This window comes from Astatotilapia calliptera, chromosome 23 (genome assembly GCF_900246225.1).
Source record: "Astatotilapia calliptera chromosome 23, fAstCal1.2, whole genome shotgun sequence".
NCBI classification, from domain to species: Eukaryota; Metazoa; Chordata; class Actinopteri; order Cichliformes; family Cichlidae; genus Astatotilapia; species Astatotilapia calliptera.
Window position 1 is genome coordinate 39,119,851 of NC_039323.1, and position 27,502 is coordinate 39,147,352.

General features: G+C 41.1%; 1 protein-coding gene across 4 annotated transcripts; it reads right to left on the minus strand.

Annotated features, from left to right (window-relative positions):
- Positions 1 to 1,039: 1,039 nt before the first annotated feature.
- Positions 1,040 to 27,302, minus strand: LOC113015991 (DNA-binding protein SATB2-like). Of its 4 annotated transcripts, none has more exons than XM_026158423.1 (12): positions 27,120 to 27,302; positions 19,066 to 19,311; positions 16,613 to 16,798; positions 12,231 to 12,357; positions 11,239 to 11,362; positions 10,202 to 10,304; positions 7,572 to 7,622; positions 6,812 to 7,332; positions 6,506 to 6,718; positions 6,182 to 6,334; positions 4,284 to 4,475; positions 1,040 to 2,832 (listed from the first exon to the last, which is right to left on the minus strand). In XM_026158423.1, the coding sequence occupies exons 2-12, from the start codon at positions 19,298 to 19,300 to the stop codon at positions 2,197 to 2,199; spliced, it is 2,541 nt and encodes an 846-aa protein (XP_026014208.1). In that variant the 5' UTR covers positions 19,301 to 19,311; positions 27,120 to 27,302; the 3' UTR covers positions 1,040 to 2,196. The 4 variants fall into 4 exon arrangements, with proteins under 4 accessions (XP_026014208.1, XP_026014209.1, XP_026014207.1 ...); XM_026158424.1 differs by lacking the exon at positions 27,120 to 27,302 and adding an exon at positions 25,687 to 26,191; XM_026158422.1 differs by lacking the exon at positions 27,120 to 27,302 and adding an exon at positions 25,659 to 26,191.
- Positions 27,303 to 27,502: the final 200 nt, after the last annotated feature.

Genomic DNA, 27,502 nt, shown 5'->3' on the forward strand with positions numbered 1-27,502 from the left:
AACATTTTTAAATGGATTATATTCATTGGAAAGACTCAAGAACATCATTAAACTCAGATTCACTTATGTTATCAGATCAGTACATTTTTCCATTAGTATACTGCAGAATGCTATAACACCAGTATTTAAAAAAGGAAAACAGCTCCGGGAAATATTAAAAACTATAGGATGAGGCTTTCACTCGCACATACATTTTAAGTTAACAAGAACTTTATTTCTGCAAACAATAACTACATTGACTTCTCTGGTCAGTAAACCCAAGCAGCTAAACTGCAGGACGGTTCACCTGCATGGTGTCATTTAACACGTGCTTGTGTCAGCTAATGTTTCTCCCTTTAATATTTGTTTCTGCAGTCCTCGAGTTAAATCTGCACGACCTAAATTTTTAAAAAAAAGAAAAAAAGAAGCCCCCCCTCCTCAATCCCTTTAATTGCTTTTGTACAATTTATATTTTGCAGTTTACAGCTGCTGTTTTTTACAGTCACGTCTGTGGTCAGCGAGGCCTTTGCATTCGACAGCTGCTCTTTTTATAATGTCGGAGGTTGGAGTTGCAATTGACTACTTAGAATCAGAGATGGAATGACAGCTATTTTGATACGAGCTTTTACATGACTTTACATGCACCCTTCAGTCATTATCGAGATCAACTGATGGATTTCTCTGGAGAGCAGACATGACGACAACAAACAGGAAGACTCTTGGAAACAGCCGCCTTCGTAAGTTGATGGGTGTGTTTGATAAACACAGACACACACACACACACACACACCATGGTTTGTGCAGGCTGCTACTGTAAATGTCATCGCAGTGCTACTGAATTTTTACAATTCAAAAGATGCAAGATTTCCCACACAGAAAATGCATTAAACTTATCAGATTTTCCTGCCATGCCTACAACAGAATCAGCAGTTCAAGATCACAACTGAAACTAACAGGAACTCTGTCCTGCAGATAAACTATAAAACGATTCATTTGTTTTCACAAAATCTCAACCTTTGTTGCACAAAATGACACAAAACAGTGTAAAGTGACAGTGGTTGCATCCCAGTTTAATGGCAGATTCACTTTTGCAGGTGGATCACCAACATTTACATCATAACGTACATAAATGTCCCAAAAAAAAAAAAGAAAGAAAAAAAGAAAAACAGTTATTTTCCTTTTCAGCCAAAGAAAAAGTTGAATGTTGAGTGTGTAACAGTCCAAAGGTCCTCTTGGCATGTTTTAGTCCCATTTACAAAGACATCTGTAGTCATTGCAAAGAAAAGAAAATGTAATTACAACAATAATACTTAGATTTAAGTAAATACAAAGCTGGTAATAAATAGTAAAAGGAGCAAAGTGTGAACTGGCTTTTTTTGAGTTTCACATACAGACAAGTCAATGCAGGGATCTCCAAAATAATTTTAAGGACAACACAAAAAAATTATATCTAGAAGGAAAAAAAAAAAATCAGAAAATAAGAGGTTATAGTATTTTTTCCCTGCATGCTTGTATTTCTAAAAGGCGAATGCAGTTCAGTGCCGTTTATCCTTGGTCCCAATGTAAGTGCATGAAACCTGAACCTGAAGGCATGTAAGAGTTTGCTCCTCTGACCTGCTGTAAGCCTCTATCCCTGCAGTTATGTATTTATGGGGTTGGATTTAAGAGGGGCAACATGCACTCAATCACTTTATACAAACCATATATGCACCTTTTATCAAAACAGTACAGCAAATACAAAATTTATTGCATTTTATCGACAGCAGACAAAGAAGATGCACATTCTTTGCTAAAACTGTTGGAAATGTACTTGGAGAGCTAGTAAGAGGGCTGTGTTTTAAATGCAGTCTAAGATGTAGAAGGCTTGAGCGTTTTTCTTTTTTATCCTGTCAAAAAGTGGAAAACGACTCAAAGAATTAAATAAATCTGATTTTCAAAGACGTGTTGTCCTATGGAGCCTTTTCCCCAACATCAAAACAAAAACCATGGCATAACTGAAATGCATTTTCTCTCAGTGGCACTGAGCGTTGTCCCAAACACTGTTTTATAAACCAAAAACACTGGCTCTGAAGGTAGGTGGACTCACTTTTCAGTCAAACCATCCATAAATACTTTTCCCAAGTTTTTCAGATATTAGAGAGCTCTGATCATCAGCTCTATTAAAGGTGATGACAAAATTGTGTTTATTCACAGGCTGTCTGTGTGTGGTCGCTGCTGTTATCTCTGTTGCTCTCCAGACTGGGGGCTGTCCGCGCTGCTGTAAGGGGACAGAGAGGAAGCTACTGGCCCTGAAGCTTTTGCATCATCCCCTTCCTCCTTCTCAACCTCCATTTCCACCTCACCTTCTCCTCCCACATCTCCTTCTGTTCTGAACACCTCCACTGATCCTCTCCCGTCCTCGCTTGACTCCTCAGACGGGGAGAGAGCCTCTTCCCCTCCTCTGCCCTCGATTGTGCAGACGCCTCCCTCACTGGGACTGGAGCTCTCCCTGTCATCCTCCCCAGCGGTAGGCTCTCTGGCCTGGCTGTGGTGCTTAACGTTGTAGCGCTGGTTCTGGAAGAACTTGATGATTGTGTGTTTGGGCAGGTCTAGCTGGGCTGACAGGGTGTGGATCGCTTCCTGGTCCGGGTAAAGTCCCACATCGCCAATGAAGCTCTGAAGGATTCCCAGGGCCTCCAGAGAAATCCTTGTCCGTGACCGGGCCTTCTTTGTTCCTCCACCTCCGAGGCCAGGGCTCACCCCGCGCTGAGGCCCATCTTCTGAGCTTTGCAGCGCTGGCGGGGGGATGGGCTGGGGTTCATCATGAATTGGGGATGGAGCCATTAGCGGTGGCAGGGGCTGCCTGTGGAGGGTCTGTTTAGAAAATAAAAAAGGTTGAGTCACAGCATTTAGAAGATTTGTGTCGCCTAATCTGCAATAGGCGAGAATAAAATAGAAAAAAAAAAAAACAAGACAATGGATCCGTCTCACCTTATTTAACAGAAATGTTTGCCTTTTCTTGATTTTCCATATCAGTTCATTTAAAACTATGCCAAAAATATACATTTAAAAAGCCGATTCAAGGGCAGCTCACCTCGGTCTGAGGCAGCTTAACACAAAGTTGACACTGTATGAAGTTAATAAGTGGCCCTTGAGTCATGATTTCTTTAATTTACTGTTAAATGTTATCACTTAAACTTTTTAAAACTTCCTCGGTGTCCTGTTTTTTGTTGTTTTTTGTTTTGCTTTGTGTCACTGAAGATGTTAGATGTGAAAGACAGGAGAAACATATTTCAGCACTTAAAACACTTTCATCATTCCCTTTAGACATGTTTCTTATATGTAAAGCTACAAATATACGGCCTTTTGATGATTTGTGTAGGGGGCATATTTGCTTTGCCATCCATGCTGAAAAAGGTTGCACATATTTGTCCATAAATAACTAAATCTCTTAAACTCTCAAGCTTTGAAACATCAAAATCTATTACACACTACGGTTTGCTCTGTCGCAGTCTATTTGAAGATTACTCATTCTGTGTTCTCACACTCCTCATCGCCACGGGAGTAAGCGAACTGTTCGGCTCATATTTCAGCTCGTGCCCCTCTGCAGACTCAAAGAAAATGTACTACAAGCGGAAGTGCGATCAACCGGCTTCCATCACCCGCCAACATGCACGCTAAACTCCCAAATTCATCACACAAACAAGCACGCTACTAGAGCTTATTAACAGGGTGGGGAGGCCTGCACACCCAAACACAGGAATCCAACACCATAAATCTGTGGTCCATCAAAATTAAAGGACCTAAATAAAGATAATGGCAATTCCTTTTTCTCTGCTTCAATAATTACAGGCTATGTTCTGAATAATATTGAGGTTAGGGCTAGACTGGAGAGCATTTTGGTTTTTGGGAGAGGGTGGGATGGAGGAGTGTTTAGCAGGAAATGTGTGGGCTGGTCATTTACCACTTCTATTTTCAATGACTTATGGGACACAAACATGACAAAGAGGAGGGCTGCTAAGAGGAGCAGGTGGTGGGATCAGACAGACGGAGGAGACAGAGGAAACTTTTTGACACAGCACAGCAAACGCTCATGCTGCTTTTCCCATTTTCTCACTCGTAAAAACACTTTGATTTGTGTCTTTTCTTACACATGGCTGCGCTGTGGTTGCGAGTGGCTGACTATTTTTAAATATCAGATTTTCACGCGTTTCTTTTGCTCCTCGGAGTTTTAACCACATTTACCACTTCAGTGAAACACAAAACAAACTTTCCGATTCATCCTAGCGGTGCCAAACTCCGACCACTGACTGCATGTTTGTTACCTGCGGCTCTGAGATGTGCAGGACGGTGTGCAGCCTGTCGCTGTGCTGCTGTCTCGACTCTTCTTCATACACCTGATCTCGGTCGACTTGTGACAACGCCAGGAACCTCCTGATGGTACACAGGTTCTCCCACAATGTGCGGTTCTCAGGGCTTGGGCTCTCTTTCCATCTTAGCAGCTCACATAGCCAACCCTGAAGGAAGAAGAGAGGTTAGCTGTGTCTTTACTATCAAACAAATTAATGCAGCGCCCACTTGTTTGCAGGTGTAACTCAAAAGGAAAGCATTAAAACTACTCTAGCCTCGTGTACTGAGCATTTTCCAGACTGAGATCTGGAGGGTTTACCAAGGAATACTGGTGGTGGTGGACACCTGATTAAAGGGTGTTTACAGCAATTACAATGAAAGAAAAATAATTACTAACATGCTTCAGCAATTTGCAAAATCAATGGTGAAATAAATAAAGAATCTTTTAAATGTAACCACCTACACAAAAATGCTAAAAAGTAAGTGAACTACTTGAATTACAATGCAAATAAAACCCCAAACAAACTTTATATAGAGGAGCTTAGTTAAAGCTAGTTTACAACTTTCCAAAACTGAAGGCAGGTAGGTTTAATGATTTCCCTGTGAAGAAAATGCTCTGTTATGGCATGTAGGTGACTAATATGACATTTTAGGGCTACACACCAGGTGACTGTAACATTCGTTCTCATTTAGGAAGCAAAATGATTTCAGTCGCAAAGTGTCTGTACTTATATCCACCATACCTGAACCAAAGCTTAACGTATACATATCTATAAACCACTGTAGACACATATACACTGAATATATACTGCCAAGTCCTTATGTATATACAGTAAGCATCTATCCATCCCTTCTTTATCCCATAATTTATCGCAGCATGTTTGCGCTTTTTCATCATTGTACATATAAATATAAACGTACTATACAAGCTGCTTTTTCCCTATTGTTTGTTCTGTCACATACACTGAGACCCTGCATGTGCACATACTTGGTGAATAAAGCCGAGTCACTTTTTCTTCAATTTTACACATTTATTTATATTAATTTATACATGTGCGAACACGAGTGAATCAAAGTTTGTCCCAAAGAGTCGAAGGAAAAACCAGAAGGAAAGTCTGATATGAGTGGGGCCTGCAAATGAGTGCGCGCATGTGTGTGTGTGAAGATTGCATTATCTCTGCTAGGCTGACCCAGGATCTGCCACCAGCTGTTGTTTATACACAGCCTTCAGCCTGGAAATTAATGGTAATAATGTGATCATCCCTCCATCATCTTGTCTGTCTTCTCCTCCATCTTGCATCCTTCTGTTCGTCCTGTGTTCTCATCCTTTAGCGTTTCAGATTTAGTTTTTAAGCATCTCTCAGCGAGTCTCACACACCCAAACACACCAACTCGGTATTCATAATAAATGTAGTCTGTTGTCAGAAGATATTTAAACTGGTTTTAAAACCATAGCGTCCTCCCTCTCCCTCCCTCCTTCCCCGTCTCCCCCTTCAGAAGCAGACTATGCTTTGATCTCGCCCTCGATCGCCCGCATTGTTTATCTGAGGATGGAGTCATGATGGTATGCCACAAGTGGGTAATCAGATACCGCACACGCCCTCGCACAAACACACAGTCACACACGTCTACACTACACCCTCATCAGCTCCTTCAAACATTATCAACTCAGAAATTTTTACTCATGTTGAGACATTTTTATCTCAGGTTTGCACGTGTAACCCTCTATGTACATGCAAGTTTAGGCAGCCCACGTACAGCCCACACCCGTTCAGGCTAAGTTCACAGCAGCGGGCTGTGATTACAGGTTCAGATTTGAGTATAATTCGGTTGTGAAAATCAAAGACTCAAAACAACAAAAACAAGGACTGACCTGACTTTTATTAGCAGCCACCTTAGCGAACAGAGCCTGGGAGACCTTCGCCCTCTTCATCTCCTGCTGGATCTCCTCATAGATCCCTGATGTGATGTTTACCAGCGAGTCCAGCTTTATCTGCAGCTCCGGGCCGGGCATGCTGCATTTTGTCTACACAAGACCAAGAAACACAATCTGATGTCAATGAAAAATAAAGATATGTTGTAGTGAGTGACATAAGCTAGACTATAAGAGTGTAAGATTTTTCAAGTTTTAGTTGAAAAGAAATCTGCTAGCGATTTATTTCATGTGCAGAGCTCGTATTTAAATGTGTGCATGTACCTGTGCGTGTCTGTGTGTGTTGGCACTGGAGATGTGGTTGGTGGAGTGGTTGTGGTTAGTGTTGGTACTCCTCTCCCTCTCCTCCTGGTAGATCCGGTCTCGCTCGCTCTCAGGCAGGTTAAGGAAGTTTTGCATGGCTTTCAGGTTGACCAGCAGAGACTGAGAGGCAGAGCGAGGATCCTCCTCCTTACGGAGGATTTCTGACAGCAAGCCCTGCAGACGCACACATTTAAATAGTCATTCCTAGATTCTATGGAATGAAGTCTTTTATTATCGTCTCCACATTTGCCTTAATTCCACGTTTACCTGTGTGCGGTTAAAGGCCACACGGGCAAACACGGCCTGGGAAACGCTGGCCCTCTTCAGCTCATTCCTGACCTGCTGGTAAATGTCGGAGGAGACTTCGGCCCCGGAGTTGAGGCTGGGCTCAGAAACAGCCCCGGAGATCTTGCAGCTCCGTGAGATAGGAGGATGGTTGAGGAACTGCTGGTTGACTCCCTGTGGGTGCTGGTGGGCAAGCAGGCGGCTAACAGCCAGCTGCTGGTTGATGAGGTGGGCCATCGCGAGCTGTTGACGTACAAGTTGAGGGGGGAGTTGGGGAGGCAGGAGCCCGCTGTGGCCCAGGAGAGGTGGAGCCTGTGGACGAAGTGGAGGACTGGGGTGATTCTGTCCACTAGGGTGAGGCAGGCCGTGAGGCTGGGTTGAGGTCTGAGTGTCCCCGAGGCCACTCTTAAGGGAATGAACTCCGGACCCACCCAAATGGGTGGGAGAGGGCAAGAGAGAGGGAGGACGATGGCTGAGGATGCTCAGGTCCAAATCCCGCTCCACTACGTCAACACACATATACAATATTGTGTTAATATATCTGGATTGAACATCCTGGTGTGGGGTTAAAGGTTAATATTTCTTAGACTGCTGGTATTCAGTTTGAAGTTTCAGACAAATCTCACACAGAAAACATGCAAAAACTCTGAGACGCTTCTTATTAGCGAGCATCATATGCAATGTAAGTGTCAGAAGTATTTAATTTTCATTCCACTAAAAACACATTAGACGATGGGCGTACCTTTTATATCCGACTTCTCCTGTGACGACCACATCTTTTCAATGTATTCACCTACAAAGAAAATGAAAGCGAGAGGACCAAGACTGTTAGCAGTTTCTTCTGCATACATGATTACCCACGTAGTTCAATGATGCTTTACTTATAAAAATGATCTACACTGCATCCAGTCCATTAACGGTTACTTCATGTTTCTCATCCCACTCTGACATCAGACAGTGTGAGCAAAAGTTAAATGGCTCAGGTTTTATCCAAGCCTCAGTAGTGACAGTAGAGGAGCTTGTGAGAGATCCTACAGGGATCCTTCCAGGAGTTCTTACAGCAGCGGTTCTCAAATTAGGTCATGGCACCCCCAGAGGTCCAGGACCCGGAGTCAAGAATACCACAAAACTTTGCTCCAAGTCACAAAACTGCACTGTATCATTTCAAAGTATGAATTCTAGTCTTCGGGGGACGATCTGATCACAACCTCGGCTGAAGTATGGTCTTATTTTCACTTACTGTCTCCATATTCACCAGATAAGATTATCAAATAAGTGAAGAATGTTTCCTCTGAACTCTTTTCTTTCTCTTCCCCTGGATTTTAACAGCCTCTCCACGTAAGTCTGCTTCTTGTTAGGCTTCCACTCCGGTTTGGCTGTGTGTCGCATTTTTGGTTATTAAGGGAATAAAAAGTTGCAGCAAGGTTTGGCAGGGCATCAGATTTTTACCTTGTGTGTGTGTGTAATAAGTATTATTCCTGTGTTTTGTTGGTGTGTGTTGGTGTGTGTGTGAGTTGGGGGGGGGGGGGGGGGGGGGGGGGGGGGGGGGAGGGGAGGTTACTGCTGTTTTCCATTAGGAGTTAAGAGCATTTAGTTTTGTCATGTGTATTAAGGGTGACATTAATGTGAACCATGTGTGACAGTTCCTTCCTACTGAGAGCTGTCACTGACAGACGTCTCATGCAGCAGATTAGACACACAGAGGCTGGCACACGTGCTCAGACACATACAGGGGGTGGACAGAAGAATGGAAAAGCTTCATTAGAAAGGATCACAAAACGAAGGCATTAAGGCAGGTGAGTCATATTAACTTGAGATGTAACTAGCAATAAGTGTCAGTTCCTTCTTTTTTTAAAAAAGTGTCTGACAGTTTTTACCTTTATGAATTTTCAAAGCAGCAGAAAGCAAATAAAGTATAAACAGCCGAACAGCTGGTGGCTGAGGTTCAGGAGAGTTGTTCAAAAAACTGTAAAAGTTTTTAACAAGGCAGGAGGGGGACACTTAACCGGGAGGTTACCAAAAGCCACACACCTAGACTCAAAATATAATCACTACATTGCAGCAACACCTGGCAGTGAGGACCAGAACTGTACATACACACAAGGATCCGGCACTCAAAAAACCCATGTGTGGCCACATTTCTGCTCACTGCTGCGTAAAAAATATCATTTTAGTCACCAGCTTTCCTTTAAAAAAAAACCAAACAAAAAGATTGCAGATGACCTCATTATCGTGTTCGTCATTTTTACTTGTTGTGGCAGGAAAAGCATGTGTGGAATCAACCCGGGAAAACAAACATCAGCTATTCTGATTTAACCTCTGGGGGAAACACCTTCATACTCACACCTAAAACCTGCTCTAATGTTAATGGTCAACAAAACTCTCCTGTTATTTGGGTTTCTATTAAATTCTATCGTATTTTATTAAATATATAGACTGTTACAATAACCAAAGCTCATATTAAAGATGGCTACATTTTCAAATAACGCAACCAATAAATGCAGAGATAGTTCCTATAAGGTACAGGTGTAGTTTCCACTTTTTGAAACTATCCTTATTTATATTTTTATTAAAGATAATTAAGGATATTTTCAACTCTGAGAGTCGAGGAACGAAAACAGAATTAACCGTTAAAGTTTAAATGACATGAAACTATGTCTGTTTCAGTCCGTTAACAACATCATTAGTTACATTTCTTTGAGACAAAAGTGTTCACTGTGGAAAATTACCACCCAGAGATTTTCACATCGTACAAAGTGGTTCCCTGACAAACTGTTATAATATTGATCCTATAGCCAAAGACACACGTAATGAGCTTCTTTACCACGGAGCAGGAAAAACACTAAGGTGACCTTTTTAAAAATCACACCAGCCTTTATCTTGTCTTAAACGTTGCTCCACTTTAAAACAACAGCGTTAGTAAAACCAGGGGAATCATTTGGTAAATCATAAAGCCAATTTACAACCGTAATGTCATTATTCATTTTTAAAAAGAATAATTAGGGACAAATTCATTCCTGCTTCAAACTGTAGCATTTCAGCCAGGGCCTTAGAAAGCATTCAGTTGTCATAATCTAAGTGAGGGCACACAAGCTGCAGCTAATTAACTACATTGTGGTCCCATTAGACTTTGCATGCTGTTGTCTCTGACAGCCAACAAATATATGCAACACTGTTCCATAATCAGAAAAATACTGACGAGTCTCCCACTGAGCACCTTCACTTTAGCACTTTAGGGCAGGAATATCTGTGCCCAGCTTGAGGCTAGTTTGCAGATATAGCTTGCTTAACAATGAAAGAAAGAAAAAAAGGAAACTGACTGCCTTAATTACACTCAGTTACCTGATAATGTGAGTAAGGCTTCAGAGTTACCTTTGATGCGTTTGTATCTCTTGTACCAGCGCCCAAACTCCTGGCACTTGGAGGTGGAGACGTTGGCATAGTAGGAACTGTTGACGATTGCTGAGATCATACTCTGACACAGAGACAATTTGACAAAATACATTAGTCATTCATGGGGTTAGCCAAAATTTTTGAACCATTAAGCAACAGCTTTGTCTTTCAGACTGATTAAAAATCTCAAGTCTCCGCAAATGACCAACAACTGGCCACTTATACCGAGCAAGAGATGCAAAAACGCCAGCAAAAGCTCAACATGGGAAACGCTGAGGATTAAAAGTCACATGAGTCAAGCTGCAAATGCACACCACCCACACACTTCCCCTAATCACTAATTACATCATGACTAAGTCTTATGTATAAATCACAAGTCGAAATGACACACTCTCGACTCTAATGACTGCAGGGTGTGTGTGAGCAGGATAATTGAGGTGTGCGTGTTTGCATCCTTTCCCATGGGATGGTACCAATATTTGTGTGTGTGTGTGTGTGTGTGTGTGTGTGTGCGACTCAGATTACACATTGCACTAAGCGTGTGGTGAACTGATGATGAAACCATGTGCTTAGAGACAAATACATCTTGGCTATCAATAAGCGTGTGACAAAAAGGGCAAAAAAAAAAAAAAGGCAAAAGGAGGAATTTAAACTTTGTCCTTGTGTTCAGTTCATCACAACACATCATAAAGAAAATCTGAATATCAAGCAACCTGCAGGAACATCTAAATATGTCCTGCATGTGCTGATTATAGCTCACATTTGTGGCTTATGGGTGCTAAAACCTGAAGTATAAAGCATTTATTATCTGGGACTTAGCAAACTAATTCTTTTGAATGTTCTGTTTACACCATCTAATGTGAGTAATATGCAGTGACTGAATGGATTACCTAAAAAATCATAAAAACATTCAGCTTATTCAGAGAAAGAGCGACTCGAGTCTGATTTGGACCCATGACGCAGTGAAACTGCTGCTGAGCTTGAACTCTGCCTGGACAGAGTTATGAAGCAGTTACCTGGGAGAGAGGACACTCCTTTGCCAGAGCGCTCTGGTTGGTCTCTCTAAGCAGCTCTTTGAGGGCGTTTCTCACGGTGGCGTGGGTCCACTGGTCTGATGGCAGCTCCTCCAGCCGGGCAAAGCTACATGGAAATGACAAAACTTTTCTGTTCACTCTTTCAAGAGCAGTGCTGATTACAGAAAGAAACAAACAGGAATCTGATGTAATCCAAGCATTTAGAAGACAAGACTAGTTTTGACCCTTGTTTTCTGCAGTCACTGGCTGTAGAGGCTTTCCTCTTGTATTTTGCCCATTCCAAAGTAATCTCTTGTATAAATTATACCTGCTGCACATATATGATGAATAACGTAATGCATTAAAATGTATATAGTGCATTCTAATGCTTAGAATATGATTCTATTCAAGTGTATTTATTCTGTAACTCTTAAAAGTCGCCACTATAATGAGTGGATAAGTAAAACTGTACTTTTGGGCTCCCAGTGAAACCGGAGCTGCTGGCCTGTGTGCACAGTGTATACATATGGTCATCTCCATATGTCCACCAAGCACACGCAGCAGATACACACACTGCAGTTCTGTTACTGCAAAGTGCCCCAAAACTCTGCAAAATGAAATTAGATGAACAAAATCAAGTCAGCTGGTGTGCCTGGTACTTATTTTGGATAGCTCAGTAGGTAGAGTGGTGGCCCCATGATCGGAAGGTCGGGGGTTCGATTCCCCTGAACAGCTACACTGAAGTACCCCTGAGCAAGGTACCGTCCCTACACACTGCTCCCCGGGCGCCCAATGGCTGCCCACTGCTTCACTGAGTGAATGGGTTAAATGCAGAGAGCGATTTTCCCCACGGGGACCAATAAAGTACACTTTCTTCTTCTTCTTTCTTCTTTTGAGGGGATGCTTCACCATGGATGCAAAAAATAAATAAATAAAAAAAAAAAAAAAAAAAAAAGCTGGATTCCTATTTACAATCTGCAATACACAATGCTGACCTGTGCAGTAGGATCCGCAGTGTGACCATGTGGTAAACATCCAGCAGCATGTCCGCTACCGTGGCCTCCGGAGCATCTGTTAGGTAGTGGATGGGCATCGGCTTCCACCGGCCCACTTTAATGATCCCTGATGACACACACACAGACCAATCACTGTTTAAAAGTTACCATGTTAAACTGTTTTGTTCCCGTCAATATATTAAAAACAGCTCAATCTGTTTGTGCTTTTTGACCTGTTGGTTAAACTCGTGGTGAATCTTTGAGCATCATGATGATTTGAACATTCCCCTGGCCTTCATACGGCCGTGACTGGAAGTGCAAATCTAAACAGACCTAATCACATTAGGATCTTCTAAATCAAACACAGACCCTGTCTAGTCTTAGCCTGCCAGCCTCAGTTGTGTGTGTGTGTGTGTTGCATGAGGATGCTGGTGATAGGGGCAAAGAACAAAGTGTGTTCTCTTTGGCCTCCACAGTTGATTAATGAGAGGAGAAATGTAAAATCAGCTCAACATTAGGTCTGGAGCTGAGAATGGGCGCGCTGTTTTGATGTTCATGCTCCAAATAAACACTGTGAGGTCATTGCTCTCTTGTCTAACAGAATATCTTCTGATAACTGGCAGTTTTTACGTTTCCTAGATCTGCCACGTCTTTAAAACTATTGATACCTTCACATGTGGTCAACTACTCACTGAGATGCTACTTTAACCTTTTAAAACTCTCACTTGAAGTGAATAAAGCTTAAATTACTGCTGACAGGCAGATGTTTGGGCTTTATCCTTGTACCAATCTGCAGTCTTCCCTAGTTCCCAAACAATACCTCATATCAGTGTATCTGTCTACATGTCAGGCGCAGAGTAAGATTTTGCACTACATATTTTGGAAGAGGGCTCGATTTCCTCCACACAGACCCAAAAACAAATCTTTTTTTTGTTGTTAGAGCAAAAGGATGTTTATCAGAGATTTAGCTTAAATATTAAACACAATTTCCTGTCATCTTTTCATATGACTCTGCAAGCTCTAAAAGATGAGTACTGGATTCTTGATGGACGTCACGTCATACACTATTGAACATACCTGCATGCACACCAGTGCATTTCTCCCTGCATTTTTTCCGCACAGACACACATCACAGTACTGTATCCAACAAAATCACAACTTTATAGGTGGGATAAGATTACGAATACAGACATTTTTTGACAATGCAACAACAAGATAACACAAAAATGGTAACTAACTGAAGATGACTAACAGACTGATGACCAAAAAGCAGCACACATGTAATACAACAAAAGGCCGTTTTAGTCATTTTCATCTAATTATCAAGCAAGGAAAAGTTTTATGGAGAAAAAAAATAGACACCTAAAGGAGCTACGTGTTCCACAAGGAGCAATTTGGGAGATTCAGAGGTACCGTAAAATTTTATTTTAAGCATTTTAAAAATAAGTGGGTACCGACATAATCTATGTTAAGTGCAGTTTCCTTTTTAAAATAAAGTTTGGGTTGTTTAAAGGGATCCACTAGTGGTTTAAACACCTTAAAAATAGTCATTTTTCAGTTTGTAATATCAGTGAATGTTTCCAAAAACTTGACCTTAAGTTAAATTTAGTTGGACTATTTCTCAGCAGTGCACCTAAGCCCACGTTACAACCCGAGCCTTAACCATATATTCCAAATAAGAAATAGCTGCTTTTTAATTAGCCATAATGTGCAAGTTAATTAAAGAAAAAAAAAAGCCCTGTGCCATTCAGTGAAGAGTTTAAAAATACTCATCCAGTCAAAGTTATGCAAGATGCAATTCAATCGCAGAAGAGACTCTGTATAATTTTGGTCGTGACCACACTCGGGGGAAAAATGCATGACTCCAGCCAAAAATTATTTATTTGAAAAGAAAAGGCTTATTTCTCAGAACAAAACCTAGCTATTTGGGACAGGCGAGGGGGGTCGTAGGGCGTCGGCCACATGGTTAGAGTACCCTGTGTTTATGGGACACACCAGGAATTTCAAACTGCCCAGCTCTGTGAGAGTGAGTGCGTCTCTCTCTCTGTGTGTGAATGCAGTTGAACTGGATGCTGCTTGCTCTCCTGTTTTGATCTCTGAATTCTGGTGCTCGTCTGGGGTTTTCAGACATAGATTTATTGTTCAGTTTAACCGCCACGCAGCCAGGTGGGTGTAGTGAATCACTGAAAATACTTTCTTGGTAAATACCGCTCCTGTGACTGTCCCTGAGTTTTGCGACATCAGTACTCACTGTACCGATGTGGAAAACCCCCACTCAGTAATATTTCATTCAGCTGCTGCTGGATTAATTACTCAAATAACTAACAGGGCGGTAATAATGAGTAAGGCATGAGCCTTCCCATCAGCGTGTAATAACAGAGAAGTTTACAAACGCATGTTTCTCACATCTGAAGAGGCTTCAAGTTATTCAACATCCGATCATGTTTTTTAATTTGTATTTAAAAGATCTGGCATGACTACAGTTTGGCTTTGTTTTCACTGCTCTGCTGTCCGGGTGACATTTAAGGGGAAGTTAAAGCCCTGAAGATGCTCACAGTAGATCCCCTCGTGTCTTGGATGTTCTTAGAGGAGCAGTAAGTCTTTCAGATTTAGAGGCGTCAGTTTTATGTGGATAAACTTTACTGATTTTAAATTGTAAGTCAGGGCTGCAGTTTGCCTGCTATTCGTTGTCATGTCATCTGTGAGATTTCTTAAATATATATAGTGGCAAATTGCAAAAAACTGTCACCTAAAGGTGTTTTATATCGTAAGGTAATGACCCTACAATAATAGAAAACAATAATACCAAACCCCAACAACCTATGAGCAAGTACTTGGAGACAGTGAGAAGGAAGAAGCCTCCAGCAGAACCAGGCTGAGGGAGCAGCAGCCATGTGCAGTGATTGGTTGTGGGTGAGAGGAGTCAGACAGAACAAAATAACTATGGATTAAATTTAGCTCCCTAAACTGACAGGTTTAGGGAAAGCAGGTTAAAGCAAGTTTAGGGAGAAATGTCTAAAGACATTTAGAAAGGCATTTTATAAACCCAGGTATGACCTTAACCCTCTCAGGCTCAAATTAAACTTTTTGTTGCTAATGCACAACCAAGTCCTGCAGTGGTACTTCTGAGTAAAAAAAACTCATAAAGTATGTATGTGGGGTAATCAGGTTGTTAGTTTTTAACTGTTGCAAATCTGCAACGCCTGCCTTGAGAGGGTTAAATTTGAACACCTGTCTGCACCTCTGGATCACTTCTAGTGCAACTGCAACTTTTAGATTATTCCCGGGAAATGTCCCAGTCAGCTTGACTTTGAGGCTACGTCCACACGTACACGGGTATTTTTGAAAACGGAGATTTTCCGTTTTCGTTTTAAAAAATAATCCCGTCCACACGTAAACGCAGAAATGAAGGAAAACGCTGCTAGGAACATGCCAAAGCAACAGGTGGCGATATATTCCTGACCGTGTAGAAATGTTGGCCAATCAGAAGTCTAGAAGCCTCGGTGGGAAATCGTAAACAAAGATGGGGCATAGAAGTAGAACCGAGTCGTATGTATGGAGGGACAGTAACTGTGTGTATATGTAAGCATTTAAACACTGCAGAGAGTAGAATTAACAGAAACAGTATTGTAGAAATTCATTTCACCGAAACAATAACGTGGCGCACAGTGTGACGTCAAAAAAGGCGCACACCTTTGACGCTGCGTTTTCTCCTTTTTTCTCGTCCACACGTAAATGCAAAAACTGAGTTTTCGAAAATATCCACCTTTTGTAGGCATTTTTAGAAATCTCCGTTTTCAGTGACCGTAAACGCCGTTTACGTGTGGACAAAAGGTGCAAACGTATAGAAAAATCTGCGTTTTCAAAAATACCAACCAGTACCAGTACGTGTGGACGTTGCCTGAGATTGTGAATCAAGTTTTCTACTCCAACATCTTGAGGGATCCGAGGGTGAACATTTGGTACAAACCACCTGAACTGTGACACACGAGACTGTTTGCAGTACCCACCATATAATTTTTGGCTACACCAACATTATCTGTGCACACCACCTGTCCTGCTTTACAGATTTGGCTCTCAGTGACTTCATCCTTAATCCAACAAATGAAAATCTAGTTGACGAGTCACTGTTTCGAGGAGCTCCCGTACTCCTTGCAGACCAAGAAGCGGTCAGTATGGGACTTCCAGAGAAGACTAAAAATACTAGCAGTGTCAGGAGATGTGCCCAAATAGACAGGGCAATGAGCCAAATTTAAAAATCAGTTATGTTTCATTTTCAAGGACAGAGTTAAGTTTAAATGTCCTTCATAGTGAGTAACATCTGAATCATCTGAAAACCACATGAATTTACCTTTTCAGACCTACCCACACTCACTGCTTACCTCGTGCCTGCACAGCTGAGTTATGCGAGTATCCAAGAGCAACCAGTGCCGTCTCTACCAGCTGTGTGAACAGGACATCTTTACGAACCAACACAAACTCGGCGTGGCGGTCACTACGCCCCTCACAGTTGCCTGCCATTCCCATGTCTGCATGCTCCACCACACAGTAGACCGGGATCATCAAACCTGGCGCAACAAGACAGAGAGGGAGAAAGTTATAGCGCTAATGTGTAGCTCACCCACTTCCCAGGTCCTCGCATTTAACGGGAAATCGCAGGTCAGGCCTCACTAGCGTTTCACAGTGTTTCCCTCTACCCCACCTGTTAATGTGTTTTTATCTGAGGAGGGGAGAAGATTTCCATGATATGCATGACAAACAGAATATTACAAGATTCAGCACTTTACAGGTGAAAGGTAGAAAATAAATCTTTTCAGGATTTCCCATCCTGGGCCTTTCTGTTGCTGTGGGTCTAGCAGTTAAGGTGTGGGAGAGTTTACCCTTTCAGCAATTGCTCAAATGCTTGAGCACTCCCCTCTCCCACCCTCCCTCTTATCAATTAGGAGATATTCTTACTTTGTTAAATGGTGACAGAGAAAATGTCTTTTTTGCTGTAACACAATGTATCATTATAGTCAAGAAAACAACCGTTACTCGTCTTATAAAAGGTCTACAATTATTTGTATAATACGTAGATAACAAAAATAATACATTTTCAAACATGTTAAGTCCTCCCTGTTGGGCTAAGGATATGTGGACATATTTAAGATTTAATGCTACATTACTGACTGGAAATTCATCCCAGGGAGTAAAACAAACTTAATGTTATAAATTACTTTCTCCAGGGATTCCTCCAGAAGTTGAAGCTCACAGCCACAGTTCAACAAATTTGTCTGCTCAGTATTTAGTGCGTCAGCGCTGCTGCACTATAGCAGCTCGGTGGTCTCATTGTGTTACACTGGGCAGCTGCCAGTGTCAGTATAAGTCAGTGCAAGATTGTACAACTGTATTTGTGTTTGAACCACATATTAAAAGCCACAAGGGTTAAGACTTGTTTCCAGAACCGCTATTAAACTGCTGCATGTAGCGCTCAGGAGCGATGCCACGACTCTAGCGGTGAAAACGATTCCTATGCATCAGTCTGAACTTGTTATCGGATAAGTGCTTAGAGATCCTCAAAGCACAGAACCACTCACACCCATCCAGTCCACTCGTCTGTCCCACAGGAGCTGCTAATTAACAAGTCATCAATCCTTCTCCCCCAGTGTGCGGAGCAGTGACAGATCAGCCGGAGCCAAACCGCAGCAGCATCAGGCACGCTATCAGCCAATAACCAGACCGCTGAGTGGAAGGGTGGAGGGAGGTAACACAGCAGTGTGTGTGTGTTTGGGTGTGCGTGTATGTTCCGCTACAGTGTTTGTGTGATGATGCATGATGATGTTTTCAACTGCATGAGAGAATAATGGGCATCTATGACTGAGTGTTTTCTGTACCTTCTGCTCTGTAACACTATCCATGAGCCGACGTTGCACAAACTCTATAAAGCTCTTTACAATGTGTTTCTTTTCCTGCCAGCGGGAGAAACTTGGGTTCAGTCTCTTTCTCAAAGCCATGCCCGCGATTGTGATGTGATTAGCAGACAACCTGCTTTGCCACCAGAGCCATGGCTGTGTCTTTTAGCCATTATACCCAATCATTACAGCATACGAATGAACTAGAAAGTAGTATGCAGTGATAATTTTACTACATATATCCTCTTTGATTAAGGCTGGGACAGCCTCAGAACAAAGCAGTTTTTACACAGTATCAAGCCTGCTGGATGTTCATATGCTCAGTACACTGATGTGGAGCGGAAAACACGCCGTAGACAAGATATCGTAAAGATTTAGACTGACATACATTTTTAAACAACCTCCTGTCAAAGGCTTTCATGCCGAGCTCACCTTCAAAAATGGACTCATTCATTTGTCACCTGTCCAGTTGCATGAAGTAAAAAATAAATAAAAATAATTAAACATGTATGATCACTAACCAAGCAGCAATACCAAATATTCTGATTTGAGGTTAATAAAATTGATGTAAATACATTTATAATAATGAAATGAATAAAACTGGAAGTGAGCACTTAAGAGATTCTTTATCTTCCCTTTACACTGCTGAATTTAATTTAAGGATAAAAGTCATTTTAAATGAGGCAGTTGTGGCAGGACTGCTGGGTGTCTTTGTCTGACCGTTTAGACCAAGTTGGCTCAAGTGTAGCATTTTACTGTGTGTTTATGGCATAGAGAGAATTTGGGGAGACTGATAGAACTTCCTTAGAGAATGCAATACAGAGTTGGAGCCACTAAATGTTTATTAACTCCTTTCACTGTCTGTTGACAGCTTTAAACACTAAAATGACTTTTATTATAACAAACATGTACACCTTTATCGAGCCATCCTGTTAACAACGCACCTCCAAGTGGTCTCAGCGGTGTGCAGTTCTGTCGGGTTCGTGGGTTTGTTGGGCTGCCATTGACCTCCATACGGCTCAGCTTGCACTGAAGACCACCGCTGGAAGTGGGACTTTCCCCTTTCTCCCCCATCTCCTCTGGGCTGGCGCTGTCCTGACGGCTGGGGCTCTCCGCTTCCCCCCCTGCGTTTCCACGCTGCTCCATCCTCTTGCAAACTCCAGGAGGAACACACAGCATAGCCCGTGAAGCTGGAAACACACAAGAGCTTTGCTTTAGCACAATTTAATCTACAGCGATTAACAACTACAACATGAATTAGTCAGTAACAGCTCTACAGCAGTGAGGCCGAAATTAACAACCTAGAGATAAGAGACACATGGGTGGATTATGAAATACAACAAGTCTTTGTATGAACTCACCAGTCTGGAGTTAGGTTAAAAAAAAAATACAACAGAAGCTACTTTTGGCTGAACCCTTATTCACCAGCAGTCCCCACAGCAGGTAGTGCCACATGTTTGACTTTACTACACATCCTTCCTGACACAATCCCACAGGTATTTGTGCATCCTCCCAGGATCTAACCAGGGAGCTTTCATTTAGTAGGTGAATGCATAAACTACACCATGAGGAGGAAGAACCTCATCAAAAAACTGCAAATCACAGATCCTTGAAACAACGAGTCAGTAACAGTGATGTTACAGTAATTGTCCTCGACAGCTTCTCCTGAGAATTAGCCAAACTTTGCAGCCTTCAAAGAAAGTGGGCCAGCTTTCATTTTATTACACATTCAGGTGGTCCAGAGATCTACCATATGCAGAAATAGCTTGCACTGTCATCTTTTCCAGTGTTTTCTTCACGATGGAAAGAAAAACCCACAGCACTAAAATAAAAGAATCGTAAAAAACAAAAATAACACACGATATAGTTGATCTACAGCGTGCAGATCAACTATATCATCTTTCTTATTTTACCATTGTTGACAGTGTAGAGCCATTACAGACCGTTTCATCAACCACTCTGGCTTTGTTCCTTCCCTGCCCAGTCAATCCAGCTAACACATTTTTTTCTCTTATTTACACAGAAGTGAGGCAGGGACGACCACAACAGACTAAACACAGACCCGTTTATTATCCGCTGTTTAGGCTCACAGGAGTACACAACAGGTTATAATGAAAGACGTGAAGGTGCTTAAAGCACATATGAATACAGTGATAGTGCACACTGTATACTGTGGATGCAAATAAGCAGAACTGTACTTTATAAAAATAGTATGCTACGCAGTAGTAATTTTCAAATGCCTACATTTACTCTCTTCTTAACTTCAAATCGCTCGAGCCTCTTCTAAGCAACAACAAGAGCTTAAACTGCACACTGCTGCAGAACACATCACTATATGCTAATGAGGTCATCTTTTGCAATACTATGCGAATGTGCTTGACTTTTATTCCCGTCTTTTCAGTCTGCGTCTAAAAAAACATCAAGATATTAAATAAATATTAAAATAAAAAAGTCTGTTTTGCTTTCATTAATATGCTAAAATATGCAGCCGCTTTCTCCAATATACAGTCCGATTAGCTTATTTACCTGGAGTTCCTGTGGTGCGACTATGACGTTCCTGTCACTCTGCTACCGGAGAGGATAAAATTATAGCAAACAATATTCAAGATGAGATGCCCACTTTTGCTTCGAGCTAGACCCAGTATCAAATGTTATGCGCACGATTAAATAACACGGACAGCATGTGAGACAACATGACAGGGAAGGACACGATAGAGGAAACCAGGAGAGGACGGAGTACATCACAGCACACAGCATGAAATCACAAGACGTGACACTGTGCGACCTAAGGGGAGGTTACAATACTATATAGTGTTTTATAACTCTGAGTGACAAGACGAGGTGAAGTTAACACAACAAAGGAAGTAACTGCTGTCGCACTTTACACATTTTTGTACAGATTTAAAAGAATTTGCATGTTTACCTTTGAGGGTGAACTGTTACGTTTGAACCAGGTGACCCGTTTCTACTACTTTTGATAAGCAAGTTAGATGAGTTTAACAACCGCAAGACATCAATGGGCTATCAATATACTCATGTACAACTTAGACTAAACGACAATTAACACACTTCCTGGCAATCACTTCAATAGACGGCACTGCAACTGGTCACATGAGATCATATCATAAGAAAGAAAGAAAGCGAAGAAGGCCCAAAGCAACACGATGATGTGACTGAAAGCACTTAAACTGCAAATCCGTCCTCATGGGTTCCTAATCTTGCACAAAGCATTCAAACAATTATTGCTGAGGCTCATTAAAAAAAAAAGTGTGTACACTCTAGATTTATGGCACATGGTAACAAACAACTGATTGTTAACAAAGAAGAATGAGAAACATCCTGTTTACACATATTTCTGTATACTATAAAAAGGTTTATCTGCACTGTTGTGCTGTCAGAAACAACAGTCCTCTTATATTTACATTTGCTGAAGCTTCATGAGTAATAAGCTGAGAACCTGAATCCAACTTACGCCGTTAAATAGACTCGGCGCTGCTCAATTGTGCTCACAGCTTTGTATTTTTCCTCACGCTGTGTGGTTTTCAGTGGTATGGCCGTAAAGTCGGCAGTGACACGCGAGTCTGCGCCAAATGTGACACATTATTATAATAAAACTCACATGCAAAATTAATAGCTGCCATTAAAAGAGTTTGGCCAACACAAACGAGGAAAAAATAAATAAAAGAATCACAACGTATGGAGCACAATGAGGCCCCTCCACACTGGACCAGGAAACAGAAGAGAAAGTCCTGAATGTTTCAACGGTCCTGTAAACGGATTCCTCGTCTTTGCATTTGCTGAACTTCACTTGGGCAGGCGTCCTAGATCTATTAACATCAGCATCTCATTTCTATTGTCTGATGCCTTCTAAGGCTTCAAGTAGTACAACTATGTCTCTCTGTTCACATCATGTGAAATGACACATGCAAGTGTTCCTCGAGTGTTTCGACATCAAAAACGGCTAAACTTTCAGCTCTCACACGGGACAGTTTAAGCTTGGTTTTCTCCTGCCTTTTGATTTGATTCGATGTAAATAAAAAAGAAATACTCTGGTTTTGTTTAATATACATCCTCTCACAGCATGTTAACACTCAGCTGTCTGGTTCAGCTCCATCAAAAGTTTATACGTGCTCGCATGTCTGCAAGCAGAAGCTGCAAACACTGAGCGCAATCAGTTATTCTGGTTCATGCTTGGAGTCTGCCTGTGTAGCTGGTATATTGTAATGTAGTTATTGTAGCGTAGTATCTGCACATTTGAGCTGAAGGTCACGCTGTCACACACACTCACAGACAGTATAACACTGCCGTCAATGTGACAACACTGGAATACATTTTACATACAGTTATTCACACACTCACTAAAACACACAACACTACAGGATCTAGTAGGAGCTTGCACAAATGACCCCAGTGCAAGACCAAGCAGAAGCACCCTCCTCACACCTGGTCCTGGAAAGGCTCAGCTATGCTTGAGACACTCAGTGTTGAACTCAGGTTCTCATCGTGAACCCTGTGGAGAAAACCCAGACCGTGCTCTTTGCACCCGTGCTCTTTAGTGAGAATAGTCAAATGTCAGTCTAATAAACACAAAATAAAACCCTCACGCCTTAACTTCTCCGAACCAATTCTTCACAATCTTTATTTTTCCAGTACATCCAGTGTTACTCTACATTAGACCTTTTTTTTTTAATGAATTCTGATTGTATTGCATGTAAACTTAAAACAACAAAGTGCTCTCTCTCCCTCTCAATTTGAGTTTGGTCTGCTAATAAGCACATTTTTTTAATATTTGGGGTAATGGATTATAATCAGCCCCTTTCCCTCGTTCACATTTTCTCCACTAACCAGAGCAGCATTTAAGACATTAATGAGGAGACATAAAATGTGGGAAGAAAAAAGTAAATGGCTTTGAGGTTTGAAAAAAAATGTAATGTGGACATGGAGGCATCACGGCGAAGCACACAGGATGTGAAAGGAATCAGTTTAGATTTAAACACAATTTTTAAGACTTTTTTGAATAATGTTTTGGTTTGCTATGCTTTTAAAACACTGCTATCTGATCAGCGCTGGCAGGAAGTAAAGAAATATTCTTTATATGCTGAAAACTATGCTCTCACTGTTTATTAACTTACCAAAAAAGCATTTTTCAAACTAGTAACTTGATACGACGCCACCATTTGACCCTACGTCATCCTGCTCTGCTACATGTGCTGCCACACAGCGCTCACAGTACTGTGAATTGTGTGAACACATTCTGCTGTATATGAGAAACCAGAAGCTCATAGTGATAAACATCGGCCATTCTAGTCATCAAACACAGTTACTGCAATGAATTCAATTATAAAGTGTCAGAAAATAGAATAAAAAGATACCTAACATTTATTTTCCCTGCAGATTTATTTTCTCTTGATGAACCCTTTACTTCAGCTCGCATTGTGACCCATAGACCATAGTTTATGCATTCGGGTTATGACTGGACTAATTTTTTCCTTCTATATTTTACACGTGTCAGAGTGTAAAATCGAGCAGTTCATCCAAAGAAAGCAAACCCCTTAACCTACCATGTATCCATATTGGATATAAGACCCTTGGAAAAATTGGCTCCATTGAACGTGAGGCAAAAAAGGAGGGGGACAGTTCCTAAATTCTTCATCGAATGCATATGTAAAAACAACTCTGGCCTCATGCTGTAATACCTGTTTGATTTTAAATGCAATGTGCCGGGATACAGATGTGTGTGGGTGCACGCCATGTGGCGAGGCCCAGCAATTTATTCAGTAAAGAATTGCTGTCAGTTGTTTAAAGATTCCTGGTGCAGGCCCAAAAAGACTCTTATTTTGAAGGTAAACTTTGATTATGGCCTATAAGTTTATAAGAAAAGCTCCATTTTAAATTTTACACCACATCAGTGTGGCTGAGAGGCCTTTATTGACTTAATCGATCACTTCTCTACATAAAGAATACGGCATATTCCAGCCCCACTGTGACTACACATTCTTGAGCTCGCTGTATGATTATGCTGAACCACGTGAATATATTTTAAAGACAGGCACCAACTAGAGTCTCACATATTTCAGAGCTGTAACTGAAGCAGCATTTTACTACTCTGATGTTTTAAATTCATATCAAAAACAGAGGGGGTAAGATGTAGTTAGCTTTTGTACACTGCTTTTTGGAGTAAAGTGTCTTTTACTCACTCATACACACATTAAAACTACTTCAAGCAACACAGTCGGTGGGAGTACAGCTCAGAGACCACACACTCTCAGCACGCACTCTTTACTAGCGCACATGGAGGCCAAATGTACAGTCACACTCAGTAGCCTTCGACCGACAAATCATGTAGAAACACACGGAAAACCTCCAGCAGACTCTAATTTAGGGAGTGTGCGTAAAAGCAGAGCTTAAAGGGCCTTTAACTGCTTTTTAATGAATTAAACTGTGAATTCTAAGAGTAGGGGTACTGGATTGAAACCTGATGGCCCAGGAGATTAAAACCAAGCTGAGTTGTATTTAGCTGAAATGATTGGGGTCTGGTGACACCTAAATGTTTGTGGCGAGGGTCTTAACGACCTCAAGATGCTTTCGGGATCTATATTCTAAATATGTAGACAGACAAGAGTTAAAATCTGCATTTCCAATAATCTCATCATGTAAACACACCGCTTCAATCAGAAGATGAACTCTTGACCAGAGTAGTGTAATAATGCTATAGATTCATATAATTCATTGCAAGCACATTTAATACCTATAGCATGTGAGCCGTACAGGACGACAACTTGTGATTGTCCCACCAAGATAAACTAAACTATGAGGATTATGCAACTATGGTTAATAGTTATTAGCAGCAAAACCACATTAAAAAGAAAGTTTACATCTCACCAGGAGCCTCTAACATGGCTCAAACATATAGTTTCCAATCGCTGCTTGCTCACTTAGAGAATAAGGAACAGATCATACTAAGGGATGTTGTTCTTGGAGAAAAAAAAAGAGATGAGAAGCTTTTTTAGAAAACCACACAGTGACTCTGTTCTGTAGAGGGGAAATGCTGGTCTGGAAGCTCTCAGTATTTGTATGTATCCCACTTAAATAAAAACCTCCTTTAAGTGGAAAATCATTTTCCCGTTAACACAAACTCCCTATTTAAAAACAACAACAACAACAAAAACAACAACAAAAAACTTTTACTTTGCCTTTCTTCCTGTACAGTGACATTTTCACACTGAGGGCATTTTAGCCAATTATTTTTTAAAGTCCACTATCTAACACTTATACTAGCGAATACATATTATTATTAAATACTTTATAACACATTTCGTTCCCCACACGCCTTATTATTGCCATACTTAATATGACATATTTGCCTCTAAAAGCCTCCTGTCAGCTACTGTAGCTTGTTATAGCAGAACCCCTCCTCTCTTCTCTCAAAATCTCCTAAATAACAGCTATTTATGAATAATTATTAATAAATTTGCAGTATTTTAAATACTGGCTAACTCATCATTAATTCGGCATACATATCCACATTATTACTTACTCTACTGTCGTCTGAAGTTACAACTTACACCCAGAGGAACAGCAGCAGCTATTAGCAGCTCTGAAAAGAAGAAGAAAAAAGCAGGTTTTTCTCTGGCCCTGTTGTGGCAGGAGGGCAAACACAGCTGCAGCTAATAAAATTAGGCTAATAATGGCTCCGTTTGATTCAGGTGTGCTAAATGAACCACTACTGACAATATACGCCAGTGAACACCGACAGAAACGGCGCTATTGTTAACGCTCAGCGGCACAGTGAATCAAACGGTGCTGGAGTTATTAATTTTATTAGCTGCAGCTGTGTTTAACCAAAGGCGCCTACGTGAAAGAGGTCAGCTAAACAAAAGGATATTAAAATAATTGACGGCTTGCCAAAGTGAAGAGAGGAATATTCGGTTTTTAGAGAAAAAGCATGTTCATTTAAGTTTTTGTTTTTAATTCAAGAGAGGGCATCTTTTGCCTGTTGGCAAAGGCCTCCGGCTAATACACGTGTTAATTAAGTGGGGCTTTAATTAAGCTAACCCTTTGCATTGACAGTGAGGGAGTGTTTGTGGTGTGGTTTATTAGTTTTTACCATTTTAAAATAATATGGAGGTCATAAAAGAAATATTTTATACCAAGAATAGGCCACTTTGTTTAAATGAATCAATGTTCATTTCTTTCCAGCTTAGAAATCACTGACAGTCACCCATCATCTGTATTTAATAGTGGTGGGAAAATGCAAAGCTGCTTCAAACTTCAAAGCACAGAAAACTGAAGGAAGAATAATTAGAAGTTAGTGGTCCCAAAACTATTCAAAAAGGAAGGATGTGTCCAGCTTACAGAGGGATAGATAGAGGGTTTGGAGGTGAACTTCCTTCACACAAGTGTTTAGCAGTTATTATGGCACCATAAAAATAAACGAGTGTTATAAATAAACTGTTTAAAAAATAGTAAAACGCATCATAGACATGTATTTAATATGCAAAGCAAATGTGCCAAAGAGAAGGGGTGGTATTGATACATGATAAGAGAAACAACAATTTTCCAATGTGAGCCTAAAATACAGGATCAAAAACTAAAGCTGGTAAATAACTACATTAGGCTTAAAACTGTACTTTAAGTCTTCAGAATATTCCCCAAGTTAAAACCAATTAATATCTCCTTGTAACATGATTGTGAGGGATGTTAGTGTTTACTTTATTGTAATAACAATTGACAGTTTAAAGATAAACTACCATGACTTCTGTCAGCCTGGCACCTGCTTACTTACATATAAATATGTGAGTTTGGTGCTATATTGTCCTCAAGCATGAGTCAAAACTGCCATAAAACTTCAGTCTGTAAGCTCTTTGGGTTTAATATGTCATTAATAATTTGTAACAACTGCTTAACTTTTGGTAACATCTAAAAGCATCATTTCAACTTCTACCCATTTAAGCTTGCCAAAGTTTTATGTCTGCTTACTCGAATATGAATAACTCACTTTTCAAGAAGTCACTGTGTGCGCTTGGGAATAAACTCCATCCATTGGTGAAAACAAGTGAATCCAGCCTGAGAGAATAGGAATTTTCCACCGCTTTCCCTTCCTGGCGACAAATGGCACGACAGTGGACCGAGCAAGGAGATCTAAAGACAAGGAGTGATGAGGACAGACTGCTGCTGGCGGGCTGAGTAAAGAGCAGTAAAATGACACATGCAAAGAGAGTGAGAGAGAGGGGAGAGTGCAGGAGGCAGGGAGGGAAAGAAAGGGGAGGGAGGAAGGTCTGGGAGGGAAACTCAGAGACAGAATGACATTAAATCAGAAAGAAAATACAGTAGTCACATTTATTACTGCCCCCAGATCACAGTTTTAGCCTCAATTAATGT

Bases quoted from the DNA above. Each gene is read 5' to 3' on its own strand.
- LOC113015991 (XM_026158423.1), bottom strand. From the start codon at position 19,300: ATGCTGTGTGTTCCTCCTGGAGTTTGCAAGAGGATGGAGCAGCGTGGA. The intron at 12,358-16,612 runs GTAAGCAGTGAG...GTGTGTCATCAG, and splicing joins CTCAGCTGTGCAGGCACGAG to GGATCATTAAAGTGGGCCGG. The intron at 7,623-10,201 runs GTAACTCTGAAG...TTTTCTTTGTAG, and splicing joins GAGATACAAACGCATCAAAG to GTGAATACATTGAAAAGATG.